The following is a 16149-nucleotide window of genomic DNA, read 5'->3' as shown; positions in this document are numbered from 1 at the left end:
AAGTGACTTGCTCAGGGTCACATGACTAGTAAGTGTCTGAGGCCAGATTTGAACTCAAAGAGGAGTTTTCCTAATTCAGGGCCTGGCACTCTATCCACTGTACCACCTATGTGTCCCTGAAAGTTGAACTAGACAACCTCAAATATCCCTTCCATCTCTAAATCTGATTCTTCTTTGATGATTTTTTTGGGGGGTGAAGCAATTGGGGTCAAGTGACTTGCCCAGGGTCACACAGCTAGTAAGTGTCAAGTGTCTGAGGCCGGATTTGAACTCAGGTCCTCCTGATTCCAGGGCCCAGGGCCGGTGCTCTATCCACTACCTAGCTGCCCCGCTGATTTTTATTAAACTTCAGATTACTGGCTCAATTTAGTATGAACATCTAAATACTGTAGATTCTAGGGAATCATAGATACTTTAACTGGATGATTCCAGAAATCAAGTCACCCATCCCTCTGCCTCAGGGCAGCAGACATCTTCTCCGAACCTCTCCTAATCAATGAGATTCCCACCCTAGGAAATGAGACTTCCACTGGTCTCTTGCCTTTTTCTGTTGTTGTTTTTTTTCTCCTATTTGCAAGAGACAACATTATATTGTGACTAGAACCAGTGACTGGAATCCCCAAAGATCTGTTTTTCTTAGAGAATCTATCTGTAGGTCTTGGGTTCTCTGAGTGCAGACTGGAGGTCGTCCTCTCCCCATGAGAACCAGAAATCCTGAGACAGAAAGTTCCAAACAGCCCTGTAATGCCAAACATGATGAGCAAGGGGCTATTCTCCCTCTCCTTTCTTTCCTTCTTTGGTGAAGCTCCAGGCTGCTCCTCCTCCCAAAAAGAAAGGAAGAAATCATTACTAAAGATACTCCTGAAGATTGCATCCGTAGCTTGAATCCTTAACATTGCAGATTCTCTCCTGCTGTTTACTACATTGTAGGGATCGGATGGGACAGCTAAGTGGCATGGTAAATGGAACTCTGGGCCTGAAGTCAGGAAGACCTCAGTTCAAATCTGGTCTCAGACATTTACTAGCTTAGCTGTATGACCCTACCCAAGTCACTTCACCCTGTTTGCCTCAGTTTTCTCATCTCTAAGATGAGCTGGAGAAGGAAATGGAAAATCCCCCCAGTATCTTTGCCAAGAAAACCCCAAATGGAGTCAGGAAGAGTTAGATATGTTGCAAATGACTAAACAACAACTACAGGGATTGGTCACCAGAAATGATTTCTGCCTCCCCAGAACACCAATAACCCTTTGTTCATTCCTCTCCTAGGCATTTATCATTTTCCATTCTGTATTATGTTCCTTGAATACTTCTATTATCTCCCCCTGAGATAACAGCCAAGGTCACCTAGGTGGTGTCTTACCTTCAGCATGAAGACTTTCTTGGCCCCAAACCATTTTGTTCCCTCTTTCACCAACTACCTTGTATTTATCAGCTTGGTATTTGCTTTCTATTTATTCTGTATGTACTTATGTCTGCTCTGATCAGTTTTAAACTTTTTAAAAGCTTGGGTTGTTTCGCTCTTTGTTGGTGTATCTTCAGCACCAGCAGGGTGCCTAGCACTTAACAGATACTCAATATTTTTAATTATCTTAATAACCTTTATAAATCTTAACACTGCAACACACATTTTACTCAGACATGGCTAGAGTAGAAGTCAAGAAAACCTGGGTTCAAGCCTACCTCTAAAATTTCCTTTTTTTTTTTTTTTTTTTTAGTGAGGCAATTGGGGTTAAGTGACTTGCCCAGGGTCACACAGCTAGTAAGTGTTAAGTGTCTGAGACTGGATTTGAACTCAGGTACTCCTGACTCCAGGGCCGGTGCTCTATCCACTGCGCCATCTAGCTGCCCCCCCTCTAAAATTTCTTAGCTGTATCACATGGGTAAGTCCCTTAAACTCTAAGCCTCAGTTTCCTAATCTATAAAACAAGGATTTTTTTTGGACCATATCTGTGCTTTTTTTGGAATAGGGAAAGTCTGGGCAAACTCCCTTATACACCATTGGAATGTGAGCTCTTTGAGGTCAAGGATAATGTTTTCACCTTACTTGTTGACTGACCAGTGTAGATGAATAATGGTTCTGAAACTCATTTGCCTGGGGCACTAAAAGATTAAGTGATTCATCCCAGGCCACGGAGCTAGTATATGTTCGAGGCAGTGATTTTACCCAGATCTTACTAACTTTGAGGCTGGCTCTCTATCCACTATACTTCCTTCTATAATACTTCATACTAATATGTGCGAAAGTATATGGTTCTCAGGAGAACATTGTACAATGATGTTCAACTGTGAAAGACTTAGCTGCTCTGATCAAGACAACGATCCAAGATAATTCCAAAGGACCCAAGATGAAAAATGCCATTCACCTCCAGAGAGAGAGCTGATGAACTCTGAGTGCAGATGGAAGCATATTTTTCCACTTTTTCTATTTTTCTTGTTTCTATGTTTCCGTGTTTCTTTTTTTTCTTGTCTATTTTTCTTGTGTGTGTGTTTTCTTTTGCAACATGCTTAATATGGAAATGTTTAGCATGATATCACATGTATAATCAATATCATATTGCTTGCCTTCTCAAGGTGGGAGAGAGAGGGGAGAAGAGAAGGAGAGAATTTGGAACTCAAAATTTTAAAAAATGAATGCTAAAAACATTTTAAAATGTAATTGAGAAATATTTAATGAAATAAAAATATATTTTTAGAAGTATATGGTTCCTTAAAGTATGCAAAGCGCTTTACATAAATTCTTGTTTAACTTCCTTCAAAGTAAACTTCAAAGGAGATAGTGGATACAAAGCATCATTGCAAATTTTTAAAGCCTTATATAATTATTGGCTGTTTTTTTTTTACTCAGTAGGGAAACAACAAAGGCTTGTAACCAGACTGTAATCCGTTAGCTTAACTCACATCACACCTTTTGAAGACTGTCTTCCATAGTTAAATCTGTATCAATTGACAACTCCATATTAAACACATCTACTAAAGATTTCTCTAATACCTCATTAAAGCATGGACATAATTTAGGTTTCCTGAAGGTTATGATGGTGGAATACAAATCTTGGTAGGTCCTACCAAGCTCAAAGGGTTCCAAACAAATGGAGAGTCTGTCTGGCACCATGAGCACTGGCTTAGGGAATCAAAGCGTTGGCCACCAGATAATGAAATATTCTACCAGTCCAAGGCACTAGACTAAACCCATTGCTAAGATATAGAAGCGTTGATATCTGCATTGGTAGAAGGACTGTCCTTGCTAAAGAAATCATAGATCCTTGACATACAGAAGTATTAAGTAACCCTTTATTTCATATATGCTCAACACTTAAAGAGTCTACTTGTTCTGTATATTTTAACATGTGCTAACTTGCTCTTTTTTTTTTTTTTGGTGAGGCAATTGGGATTAAGTGACTTGACCAGGGTCACACAGCTAGTAAGTGTCAAGTGTCTGAGGTCAGATTTGAACTCAGGTCCTCCTGAATCCAGGGCCGGTGCTCTATCCACTGTGCCACCTAGCTGCCCCCTCCTTTTTTTTTTCTGAGGCAGTTGGGGCTAAGTGACTTGCCCAGGGTCACACAGCTAGTAAGTGTCAAGGGTCTGAGGCCGGATTTGAACTCAGGTCCTCCTGAACACAGGGCCAGTGCTCTATCCACTGCGTCACCTAGCTGCCCCATGCTAACTTGCTTTTTAAGGATCTGTTTCCCCCAATGGAATGTCAACTCCTTGAGAGTAGTCACTATTTCATTTTTGCCTTTGTATGCTCAGAAAGCCCCCAAATGAGGTCACAAAGAGTTGGACCCAACTGAAATGACTGAACAACAACAATGCCTAGCACCTGCCACAGGGCTTAGTAAAGGCTTGTTGATTGATTGGTTTGTTGGCTGATTGTTTTTTCCCCTTGCTGTAGTATTTTCTCCTGTCCTGAGTGGGAGGTTGCCAGATAGTCTTCCTTTAGAGGCTGGGACAGGCTTGCCCTAAGGAAAGGTCAGGTAGTTAAACCTTTTTATTAAGTTTCATGATTTACCAGAAAGGTCATCTCCAGTGTTTTTAGCTCATAAATTCCAGTCTATTGCCATAGATCTTGTTTGTACAAGCTAGAAGGAGGGGGAAGGTTAGGAGAGAAGTCTCCTTTGGGGCTCCCAATTTTGCCTAAGGTGATTAATTAGGGGCTATGGGAAGGGGGCTCAATGATTTCTGCCCGGTCACATAACCCATTGCTGTAGTTACACCTAGAGACAACAGCCATCATCCTAGCCAGAGCGAGCCTCAGCAGCTTAGAGCACAGTTCACATTTTCTTACTGCCCTTGGAGAATGGAAAGTCCAGAATGGGAGGCTGCTGACAGATTAATAGCAGTTTTCAGAGCCTTTTAAAAAGAAAATACCTGTGAAAGCTCCTCTACCCACTGGTGAGAGAGGAAGGTCAAGAGGAGTCAAAGACTCAGAATTCTGAGGGAGGGGAATGTCCCAAATTCAGAGGTGGAATAAATGTTTAATGAATTGATTTAAGTTGGTGTGGCGTTCATTAAAAATCCTCAGGGCCAACAGCAAGGGATTCACGAGCGTTTGGGGGATAGTTAACTTCGGACAAAATTTTGACCTGAAGTCCTCCAAACACTCTCTATGGTATATAGAGTTCTACTGGAATACCTGGGTTCAAATTCCGCCTCTGACTCTTAACTCGTTGAGTGATCCTAAACAAGTAACTCCCCCACTAAACCTCAGTTTCCTTATTTGAAAAATGGGAAAAAGAGCACCTACCCTTATAGGGTTATTGTGAAGATCAAAGAGCTAATATGATAAGCCATTTCCAAACTTTAAAAGCACTATATAAATGTGAGCTATAATTATTATGTCTGCCTCCTCCCCACTGAGCCAAGGACTCTGTCTACAAGACTGTGGTACATTTTATTCCATGGAAGGAGACTAAAGGGAAAAAATGGACAAAATGGCCACAGTAGTGTGAGGGTAAACAACATTGAAAGGCACCAGCGTTCAGATCAGTGTGGGAGCCAAGGCTGAATCCAGAGGCTTGAAAGTGAAAATTGTCTCCCTCTTCCCAGCAGAGAAGCGGTGGATTTGGGGTTTAGAATATGGTAGGCATTATCAGATAGAGCCATGAAGTTGGTTTGGTTTTTATGACTATACTTCTTTATTAAAAAGGAAAGGGGTGTGTGGAGAGGGGAGACAGGATTAGAAAGTGATGTGGATAGATAGGAAGGAAGGAAGGAAGGAAGGAAGACAGACAGACAGACAGACAGAAAGAAAGAAAGAAAGAAAGAAAGAAAGAAAGAAAGAAAGAAAGAAAGAAAGGAGGGAAGAAGGAAGAAAGGAAGAAAGGAAGGAAGGAAGGAAGACAGACAGAAAGAAAGAAAGAAAGGAAGAAAGAAAGAAAGAAAGAAAGAAAGAAAGAAAGAAAGAAAGAAAAGAAGGAAGGAAGGAAGACAGACAGACAGAAAGAAAGAAAGAAAGAAAGAAAGAAAGAAAGAAAGAAAGAAAAGAAGGAAGGAAGACAGACAGACAGAAAGAAAGAAAGAAAGAAAGAAAGAAAGAAAGAAAGAAAGAAAGAAAGAAAGAAAGGAGGGAAGAAGGAAGAAAGGAAGGAAGGAAGGAAGACAGACAGAAAGAAAGAAAGAAAGAAAGAAAGAAAGAAAGGAGGGAAGAAGGAAGAAAGGAAGGAAGGAAGGAAGGAAGGAAGACAGAAAGAAAGACAGACAGAAAGAAAGAATGAAAGAAAGAATGAAAGAAAGAAAGAAAGAAAAGAAGGAAGGAAGGAAGACAGACAGACAGACAGAAAGGAAGAAAGGAAGGAAGGAAGGAAGACAGAAAGAAAGACAGACAGAAAGAAAGAATGAAAGAAAGAAAGAAAGAAAGAAAGAAAGAAAAGAAGGAAGGAAAACAGACAGACAGACAGACAGACAGAAAGAAAGAAAGAAAGAAAGAAAGAAAGAAAGAAAGAAAGAAAGAAAGAAAGAAAGAAAGAAAGAAAGAAAGAAAGAAAGAAAGAAAGAAGGGAGGGAGGGAGGGAGGGAGGGAGGGAGGAAGGAAGGAAGGAAGGAAGGAAGGAAGGAAGGAAGGAAGGAAGGAAGGAAGGAAGGAAGGAAGGAAGGAAGGAAGGAAGGAAGGAAGAAAAGAAATAATTAAAGGACTGAAGAGTAGGAAAGAGGAAAAGTAGAGTTGGGGGCAAGTTGCTATGGAGAGGACAAGAAAAGCAACAAATACCATGAGAGAAACAACTCACCTCAAAGATGAATTTGGAGCTGCCAAAGTTGGTTTTCTGCTTCTGCCAGAAGTTGTCGGGTTTGATGATAAGGGCCACATGGATCTCAGCAGGGAAGGCCTCCTGCAGTGTCTTCAGCAGGGGCTTGATGAGGTCCCACTTGGAGCCCCTCATGTCGATGATAACAGTAAAGCCACGCTTGCACACGTCCTCACTGTGGGGAAAGAAGGAGGGCAGGTCACTCACACCAGCTGGGACAAGGGAGAGGGGCAGCTCAAGCCACTACAACTCTGACTGGCCACTGGTCACCATACCAGGCCAATTTGGGCTAATGAAGACTTCAATTTCCTTGACCTTGGAGAAGCAATATGGTATAGTGGATAGAGCACTGGACTTGGAGTCATATCCATCCTCAGACACTTACTGGCTGTGTGACCCTGGACAAGTCACTTAACCTCTATGTGCCTCAGCTTCTTTAGATGTAAGATGAGGGGGTTGGACTAGTTGGCTTTTGAGGTTCCTTCCAGCTCTAAATCCCTCTCCCAAAGTCCCTCTTCCAGGTCCACTGAAGTAGTGCCCACCACTCTCCTACATATATTCTACAAATTAACCCAAATGTATCACATAATATTCTTTGAATACTCTTTGGTTTCCTACCTCCTCACTTTTGCTTGTGCTGTTCCTACTACCAAGATTGCCCTTCTCCCATACTATTATATAAGTCTTACCTTCAAGAGCTATCTTAAATATCACCTTCATTAATCCTTTCCTGATATCCTTTAAATAGATGTGATCTTTCTCATCCTTGGAACCAGTCAGTATTTTATGCCTCTCTTAAAGCACTTATCACCTTGTATCACCTGTCTTGTATCACCTGTCTTGCTAAATTGTAGGTTCTTTAAGAACAGGCACTGTCTTGCTCACCTTTGTTTCATTCACACTGCCTTTCTAGAACAGTGCCTTCTATGGAAGAAGTGCTCAGAAATATTCCTAAATTGAACTGAATGCCGGCCCTATGAAGAAATCTGTTCTTGTTTAATTTTTAATTATCATGTTCACTAGCCTAATTATGTTTAAACTATGCTCATTAAATTCATAATATCTGGCTTCTTTAAAATAAAAGGTTCCCAAAGAAACAAAACTGAACACTTTGGGGTTATATTGACCAAGCTTATCTCCAAAGAAAAGATGAAAAGATACAGCATCTTTCATTTTTTTGGAGAGGTGAGGGACTATTGATATGGAACATTGTCTATAGTTATTGCTTATTTATTTATTGTTATAGTTATTGGTTAGTTTTATAGAACTGTTCTTTTTCCTCTTGTCTATCCTTTCAATTTCTTCCTTCCTTCCAAGGATCACTTAGCAAGTAGGAGAGCGAAGAGGGACAAATTCAGAAATGAAGGTGATATCAAATAAAATAAACCAATACAATGACTTGTTAGAATCAGATATGAGATAGAAACACACCAATTCTATTCAATGGGTATTTTATTCACTGAGCCCCTTTCTTTTGAGATATGTGCTATGGTCTAAGCATTAGGCTTAGAAGACATACTATTGCATCTCCCACCCAGCACAATGATAGGATCATAGTTTTCTATCTGGAACGTACTTCAGAGGTCAACTGACAGCACTGACACCCATTTGTTTTATAGATAAGGAAACCAAAGCCCTGGGCTAGTTACTTTCTCTAGGCCTCAATTACCTCATATGTAAAAATGAAGAGACTGGACTCCATAATCTCTAAAGTCCCTTCTAGATTTAAATTTAGGATCCCATGAGATGGGGCATTGGAAGAGACCTACTAATAAAACTGACTAGGCTAGGTGTGATGAGAGCTCCTAATACTGCTTCCTTCCTTCATTTATGGTTATGGACTGTGGAACAGTATAAGCCACAAACCATTTACCCCAACAAACATCTTTGTCCAAACAAACATCCCCACGTATGACAATGAGCACAGTCAGGACCAATACTGTGAGCATCATTGCTACTTTGCCACACCTCTCAGCCTATCTCATCTTCCCTGGTAGTACACACGCTACTCCCTTTTGCCACACATATTCTTTCTCTACTGTGAACACAGAATTTTGCCAAATGCTCTCTTACTATCAATTACTGGCAAGTTTCCATGTACACCCACCTGCCCTCTACCTACCCTCTGATTCCCCTAAATAGTTCAGCAGAAGTGCCTACACCATCTGTTCCCCCTTGCCACAGCTGTACTTCCCAACTACAGCCAGAGTGGCCTCCCCGCATCTGCACAGGGGACCACCTTTCTTCTTCTTAGGCCCAGAACAGTCAGTTGGTCTTGCTTGTCTCTCAGACCTGCCTGAAAGAAAGTGAAGGGCCAAGAAGATGTTATCAAGTTGTGGCTGTCACTGATTATGTGACAAACTCATCATTTATTCTGCCTAAAACCACAGCCTCTTACCACATTATTCAATGCATGAGACTTTTCCTACAGAGTGGGACATCAACATGGCAGGGAAAGCCACTGGGGTAACAAGTTTACCTAGGCTCATCTACCACTGCATCACCTAGCTTCCTACTACATAGATCATCTCCCTCCCCTACTATCTTCTGCCCCCTATAATATTCCAGTGGAAGTTCCCATACCATCTATTCCCACTTTACTCAGCTGTTCTTAATGATGGTAGAAAATGGAGTCCTTCATGTTTCAGAAAGTGACCCCTGAATTCCCTTCCATCATGTAGTCTTTTGGTACAGTGGTATTAAACTGAAATAGAAAAACAACCCTGAGGTACCACCTGACACCTATCAAACTGGCTAATATGACAAAAAAGGAAAATAATAAATATTGGAGAAACTGTGGAAAAATTGGAACACTAATGCATTGTTGGTGGAGCTGTGAACTCATCCAACCATTCTGGAGAGCAATTTGGAACTATGCCCAAGGGGCATATCCTTTGATTAAGCAATACCATTATTAGGTCTTTTCCCCAAATAAATCATAAAAAAGAGAAAAGGACCCACATGTACAAAAATATTTATAGCTGTTCTTTTTGTAGTGGCAAGGAATTGGAAATTGAGGGGATGTCCATCAATTGGGGAATGGCTGAACAAGTTGTGGTATATGAATGTAATGGAATATTATTGTGCTGTAAGAAACGATGAGCAGGTGGATTTCATAGAAACCTGGAAGGACTTACATGAACTGATGCTGAGCGAGATGAGCAGAACCAGGAGAACATTGTACACAGTATCAGTGACATTGTACAATATTACTGTTACTATGTACAATGTTCTCCTAGTTCTGCTCATTTCATTTTGCATCATTTCATGTAAGTCTTACCAGGTTTTTTGGAAAGCACCCTATTCGTCATTTCTTATAGCACAGATAATATTCCAGCACAATCATATACCACAACTTATTCATCCAGTCCTCAGTTGATAAGAATTCCCTTGGGGGCAGCTAGGTGGCTCAGTGTATAGAGCATGGGCCCTGGATTCAGGAGGACCTGAGTTCAAATTTGGCCTCAGACACTTGACACTTAGTAGCTGTGTGACCCTGGGCAAGTCACTTAACACTCATTGCCCTGCCAAAAAAAACCCAAAAAACAAAAGAATCCCCTTAATTTTCAATTCTCTGCCACCACAAAAAGAGCTGCCACAAATATTCTTGTATATCTAGGTCCTTTTTCTTTTCCTTTCATCTTTTTGGGGTATAGACCTAGTACTGGTATTGCTGGGTCAAAGGGTATAAGCAATTTTATAGCCCTTTGGGCATAGTTCAAAATTGCTCTCCAGAATGCTTGGATCAGTTCACAACTCACCAATAGTGCCTTAGTGTCCTTATTCTTCTGCATCCTCTCCAACACTTGTTATTTTCCTTTTCTGTCATATTAATCTATCTGATCAGGGTGAAGTGGTATCTAAGAGTTGTTTAATTTGTATTTCTCTAATCAGTAGTGATTTAGAGCATTTTTTCATATGACTATAGATAGCTTTGATTTCCTCTTTTGCAAACTGCCTACTTGTATCCCTTGACCATTTATCAATTGGGGAATGACTCCTATTCTTATAAATTTTACTCCATTCTGTATATATTCAAGAAATAAGGCCTTTATCAGAGAAACTTGCTATAAATTCTTTTTCTCCAGTTTCCTTCTTCCCTTCTAATCTTGGTTGCACTAGTTTTGTTTGTATAAAACCTTTTTAACTGGATATAATCAAAACTATCTTTCTATATCTGGTGGTATTCTCAGTCTCTTGTTTGGAATTCTCTCCTTATCCATAAATCTGACAGGTAAAATATTCCATGGTCCCCTAATTTGCTTATGCTATCACCTTTTATGTCTAAATCATATACCTACTCACTATCTAGTGTGAGATGGTGGTCTATACCTAGTTTCTGCCAAACTATTTTCTGGTTCCCCAGAAATTTTTGTCAAATAGTTATTTCATGTCCTAAAATGTCGAGTCTTTGGGCTTGTTAATTCTTTTTATTTTCTTAAATACAGTCACAAAGCTGTGGTTATACATCAAGGATTTCCTCTGCCATGCCTCCACAATGTATTCTTTAGCATGCCATTCACCGACTTATAGTAGTCATGTCTCACAATGGTGATGAGAAAAGTTATCCATTATCATGGGATCTTGGATGAATCCAACTACTGCATAATAATTTTTTAAAAAATATAGACGGTGGGGCAGCTAAGTGGTACAGTGGATAAAGCACTGGCCCTGAATTCAGGAGGACCTGAGTTCAAATCCAGCCTCAGACACTTGACACTTACTAGCTGTGTGACCTGGGCAAGTCAGTTATCCCTTATTGCCCCACAAAACAAATAAACAAACAAACAAAAAACAAAATAGAGGGCTACCCTGGATACCTCTTAGTTGATATAGTCAAATATAAACCAGGCCAGGAAATGACACATGAAAAATACCATGATACACCATCAAAAATACATATTGAGTTGTCCATCCAATAATTAAACTGGCAACAAAACATTCAGAAATTGTTTCACAAATTATTATCGCAAACAGCAAATTAAGTGGTAATTTGGTCCACTTGATCACTCAGTATTTAATCTGAGAAACTGAATAGAACATAGATTTTTGCGTTGCTACTTAGGTGGCTATTACAAACCTCCAACCTTGGTTAGCTATAGTATTAGCCATAAAGTAATCTTCAGCAATGTACTTGGCAAAAGCTATAAGCCCTCCAGTTTGATCTAACACCTCCTTCCTCATCAAACACAATGATCCTACCACACATTTGAACCCAGTAATATTAACTGATATATAGGCCCTTGCATGTGAAGTTCCAAAAATACCTGTTTGGAGCAGCAAAATGGTGTTTCTCTTCAGCATAGGGTAGATCATGAACCAAGCCCATTTTTTTCATTTGATTAATCATGTCAGTAATTGTGCCTAGAATTAGTCTGATTCCACTATCACAAATCCTTATAAGGTCGTATTTTGCAACTTTATCTCCTGTCATTAAATTATTAATTTGGGGATTAATCCCAACCTTCTTGTCACCCATAAACCTTCTGGTATCTACATGTGGGTATTTGCCAAGAAGCTTATTACATATATCACTGGCTGGATCATCATGATCTTGTAGACAAAGGAGTACTTCCATGTTTAGTATGATCCAGTTCAAAGCATGTTTCTAAATCGTTACAATCTGCCCCTTGCAATAGTTTCAGAAGTGTAACACCAGGGAGTTTGCTGCATGGATGTTTGTTTGCTTCTTGTTGAGATGTGAGAAATGTAGATAATGGATTTGAAATTCATGAACCACAGCAAGACGAATAAGGTGAACCCCAAAATAGCCATCCTCTTCTGGCCCAGGTCCAATTCCACCATCGTCAGGACAATCTGGCCAGGGCCACCATTCTAGCACCGGTCAAACCCCATCCCCAATTTCTCCCCTTGTTGTCACTGTCACCAGGTCAATGAAGGTATCTAGAGCCAGAGGCATGGAAAGGATACTGCTTGCATATGCCTGTGAGCCTCTCAGCCAGCTCAAGATGCTATAAGCTTGGGCAGCTAGGTGGCACAGTGGATAAAGCACCACCCCTGGATCCAGGAGGACCTGAGTTCAAATCAGGCCTCAGACACTTGACACTTATTAGCTGTGTGATCCTGGGCAAGTCACTTAACCCTCATTGCCCCATGAAAAAACAAACAAAAAAAAAAAGAAAAAAAGAAAAGACAGAGCACACCACTCTGGTACTTAGAAAATTTTTCCCTATCTCCTTACTTCTTCTTGATCTGTCTGAATCATTCAATTGTTTGGTCATTAGATTAACTAGCTTATTCTTTTAAAAACTGTTTTTTTTTTTTGGTGAAGCAGTTGGGGTTAAGTGACTTGCCCAGGGTCACATAGCTAGTAAGTGTCAAGTGTCTGAGGTCAGATTTGAACTCAGGTCCTCCTGAATCCAGGCTTGGTGCTTTATCCACTGTGCCACCTAGCTGCTCCAACTAGCTTATTCTGAATTACATAATTTTTAAAATTCATATTGATCTCTGGTATGATATTTAGGGTTATTCAGTTTCAGAGTTGCCTATCTTTAAAAATATCATGCCTGGATCCAAACCAGAGGCACTACCGATTGTCTGATAGCAGTAATTAAAGGTAAAGGCATAATTCAAAAGACATATTCTTGAGATTAGAAACATAGACACTATCCTTTGTTCACTCCTCTGTTTTCCCCAAGGTGGACACTGTATTTCTGGGTTGAGACTCAGAACAATGTTCTATCCTCTACTTGGCCACTATTCTGCCATGTGACCACATACAAGTTATTTACCCTCTGTGGGCCTCAGTTTTAAAGTTTTGACTAGAATTCTAGTGTTCCTTCAGCCTCTGACTATTTAGGAGTCTTCCTCTTTTTATCTATGTATAATTCACAAAGTTTTCCTTGATTTGTCATTTCTCCGATATGTCAGCAAGTAATCTTCTCCATTTCTGTGGCCTGCCTCCAGGAAGAATGGCATTAATGGCTGAGGGGGAGTTGTATGTGGGGGGACAAGAGGAAGGAACCTCTCTTCTTAGAGGTCACAGTCCCCCCTTGATACTGTGATGAAATAATGGGATTTAGCAGATACTCAAAGACCCACCTGCAGATTAATCTAGACTGATTGAATCAAGTGAGAGTGATTGACTGCTGATTAGCCTACTTCAAGTTAACTGGATTGTAATCACACCTGGCTAGCCCTTAAGAAGGTATTGTTCTCAGAAACTAGACTGTGAACTCAACTTGAGAACACCTTCAAAGACAATGGATTTGGAGGACAGCAACCAATCACCTTGAAGCAGTGTGTAAGGACCACCTCTGTTCCAGATCTATAAAAAAGCTTCCACAAACAGCTTGCTAAGGGTGTTCCTGATTAAAGCAGGCTCGTGGAGGAGGACTTCAGGAAGAACCCAACCAGGCTGGAACTCTGGACTAGACTGGAGCTGAAGCTTCTGATTTAAGGCGACCACAATTTAGATTTTAAACATCACAATACCCAGTTCCAGACATCATCATCATCATCATCATCATCATCATCATCATCATCATCATCATTTTGTGGGGCAATGAGGGTTAAGTGACTTGCCCAGGGTCACACAGCCAGTAAGTGTCAAGTGTCTGAGGCTGGATTTGAACTCAGGTCCTCCTGAATCCAGGGCCGGTGCTTTATCCACTGTGCCACCTAACTGCCCCAGTTCCAGTCATTCTTGTTCCCCTCATTCCTAACAGGTTCACATGAGAAATTACTTTCTCTGCTTTGTCTCTCACAACAAATATTTACTGCCACCTGCACCAGCAGGAATTTAACAGACTATCCAAACATCTAAATGTGGCAGTCATTAGCAGGCTGCAGCCTGTCAGGTAGCAACCTACATGTTATTAACTATAACTCCTGACAACAAAATGTAGAAATTGGTGCTGATATTCTCTAGGAAGTTCTCACCAGCTCAGGAGATGAGGAACAAGGCCCAGAGGCAGACCTGAGAGAATGCTGTTAATCTAATTGGAGAAACCTGGTAAGGGAAAACAGACAATTCTCCCAAGGTGCATTGGACCTTTGGTTTGCTGGAAAAGAAGTACCCTACCTTGGTATGAAGGGAAGATATTATTTATTTTTGGAGGGGGGTTGAGGAGAAAAGAGGAGATGGAAGATCTCAAGTATTGTTGTGTTTTTTGTTTTTTGTTTTTTGTTTTTTGCGGGGCAATGGGGGTTAAGTGACTTGCCCAGGGTCACACAGCTAGGAAGTGTCAAGTGTCTGAGGCCTGATTTGAACTCAGGTCCTCCTGAATCAAGGGCCGGTGCTTTACCCACTGCGCCACCTAGCTGCCCCTCAAGTATTGTTTTAAGAGCTGGAAGATGTTGGGACCGAATGCCCAGGATGCCAGGCAGGAAAAATAAAGGAACAAAGTAAAAAACAAGCCAGTCTTGTGCAAGGAACCACAAGGATCTGTGCTTCATTGAACTAGAGGGTCTGGGCATCTATGCTTGCTCAATTTCTTGGAAGATGTGGCTACTGAAGTTCTGCCTGTAGACTCAGTTCTGGTCCACACTCTGGGACCCATTCTGGCCAAAGGTTGTGGGTAGCAGGAAAACGGAGTGGGGAGACACACAAGTCATAATTTAGAACCTTCAAACCCAGCTCCAGGCTACCCTCAGGCTGGTTGGCAATTATCTTCCTCTTCTTGCCCCACTCACTCCCGTGATCTTTCCACTACTCAAACCCATTTAGCAATTTCTCAGAGTCATTAACTAACTCCCTGGCTTAGGTTCTCTTCTCCACAGAGCTGTGACCCACAGTTGCCTGATGATAAAACTAAGGTGGGCTTTCTAATCACCCACCTGGCTCACCAAGGTGGCTCATGGGATTCCTGGGCTCTTCACCCATCATCAAGATCATTAGTGGGGGGGGGTTGTCAAATATAGCTCCCCACGTAGATCTACCAGAATGAGAGACTTTTGATGCTGGTCATCTCACCAGCACCTCCTCTCCCAGTTTGCTGGGGAAAGCTTTAGGCAGAGGAGAAAATCTGCATGATTTTACAGGAAGGACATTTATGGATAATCTTATGCCTTTACTCAAACAGTCCTTTATTTCTCCCATTCTGGGTCAGCGTCCTAGGAGCAGGCATATAGAACAGCTGTTCTTTTCTCTTGTGTTATTGGGAGAGTAGGATCCCCTGGACAGGGAAGGAAGGTGGAAAGAAAAGTATGGAGAAGAGGGAGCTGCTAATCTGTTTCTTTCTGTGGGTAGTAAGGAAGACTGGACTTTGTTGGTCAGATTACTGAGGGGAAAAGTTGGCAACTAATGATGAGAAATTACCCCAGACTAGGCTTATTCAGTTCTTGTCTAACCATTTTGTAAGAAAAAAACTCCTTTCATTCTTCTATTCAAAAACCTTCAATAGTTACAGAATTAAATCCAGACCCCTCAGTCTAGTATTTATTGTCTTCCATAATCTTGTTCTACCCTAACCTATCCAACCCAATTTCTCACTACATCCAGGCCCAAACCTGTTTTAAATCTGTGGTGACTTACTATGTCTTGTTACAACTACATTATAGGGTCGGGAAGAATAAAGAGGGAGGAAGGGAAATCCAAGAGGACAAGGATAATACCAAATACTGGGTTTTCTGAACCAAGCCAAAGAGCCAATATGGCTAATGAAAGAGGAGAATAACCGTCTGGGGGAAAGCTACAGTACATTCTCAGAATCCCATGACATGAGAGTTGGAGGATATATTGTCCAGCCTCCTCCTCTTTAGGACACTGAGGCTCAGAGGGGTGGGAGTAATCATTTTATTGTTGTCGTTTGTCCTTCATTTTCAAAGAGAACCAATGACATCACTGGGTCATGTTTTGACTCATGTGTGAATTGGATTTAAGTGAGGCAGAGTTGCACAAAGTCTTTAGTCTCACTTTCCCTCCCAGACTCATCAAAATCCAGTA

At 41.1% G+C, this 16149-nt stretch overlaps 1 protein-coding gene and 1 pseudogene across 10 annotated transcripts in view; both read right to left on the bottom strand.

The window, feature by feature from the left end:
* KALRN (kalirin RhoGEF kinase) overlaps positions 1 to 16149 on the bottom strand; it is a 991119-nt gene that overhangs the window by 643898 nt on the left and 331072 nt on the right. For all 10 annotated transcript variants that reach the window (XM_043992602.1, XM_043992601.1, XM_043992603.1 and 7 more), the window contains one exon: positions 6225 to 6417. In XM_043992602.1, coding sequence (XP_043848537.1) covers positions 6225 to 6417 — 193 coding nt within the window. The remainder of the gene's footprint in view (positions 1 to 6224; positions 6418 to 16149) is intronic.
* LOC122746088 lies at positions 8399 to 12047 on the bottom strand (annotated as a pseudogene).

The sequence above is a fragment of the Dromiciops gliroides genome, chromosome 3 (genome assembly GCF_019393635.1).
Source record: "Dromiciops gliroides isolate mDroGli1 chromosome 3, mDroGli1.pri, whole genome shotgun sequence".
Classification (NCBI taxonomy): Eukaryota; Metazoa; Chordata; class Mammalia; order Microbiotheria; family Microbiotheriidae; genus Dromiciops; species Dromiciops gliroides.
The sequence above is the reverse complement of the archived record's forward strand: the minus strand, read 5'-3'. Positions and strand labels throughout refer to the sequence as shown.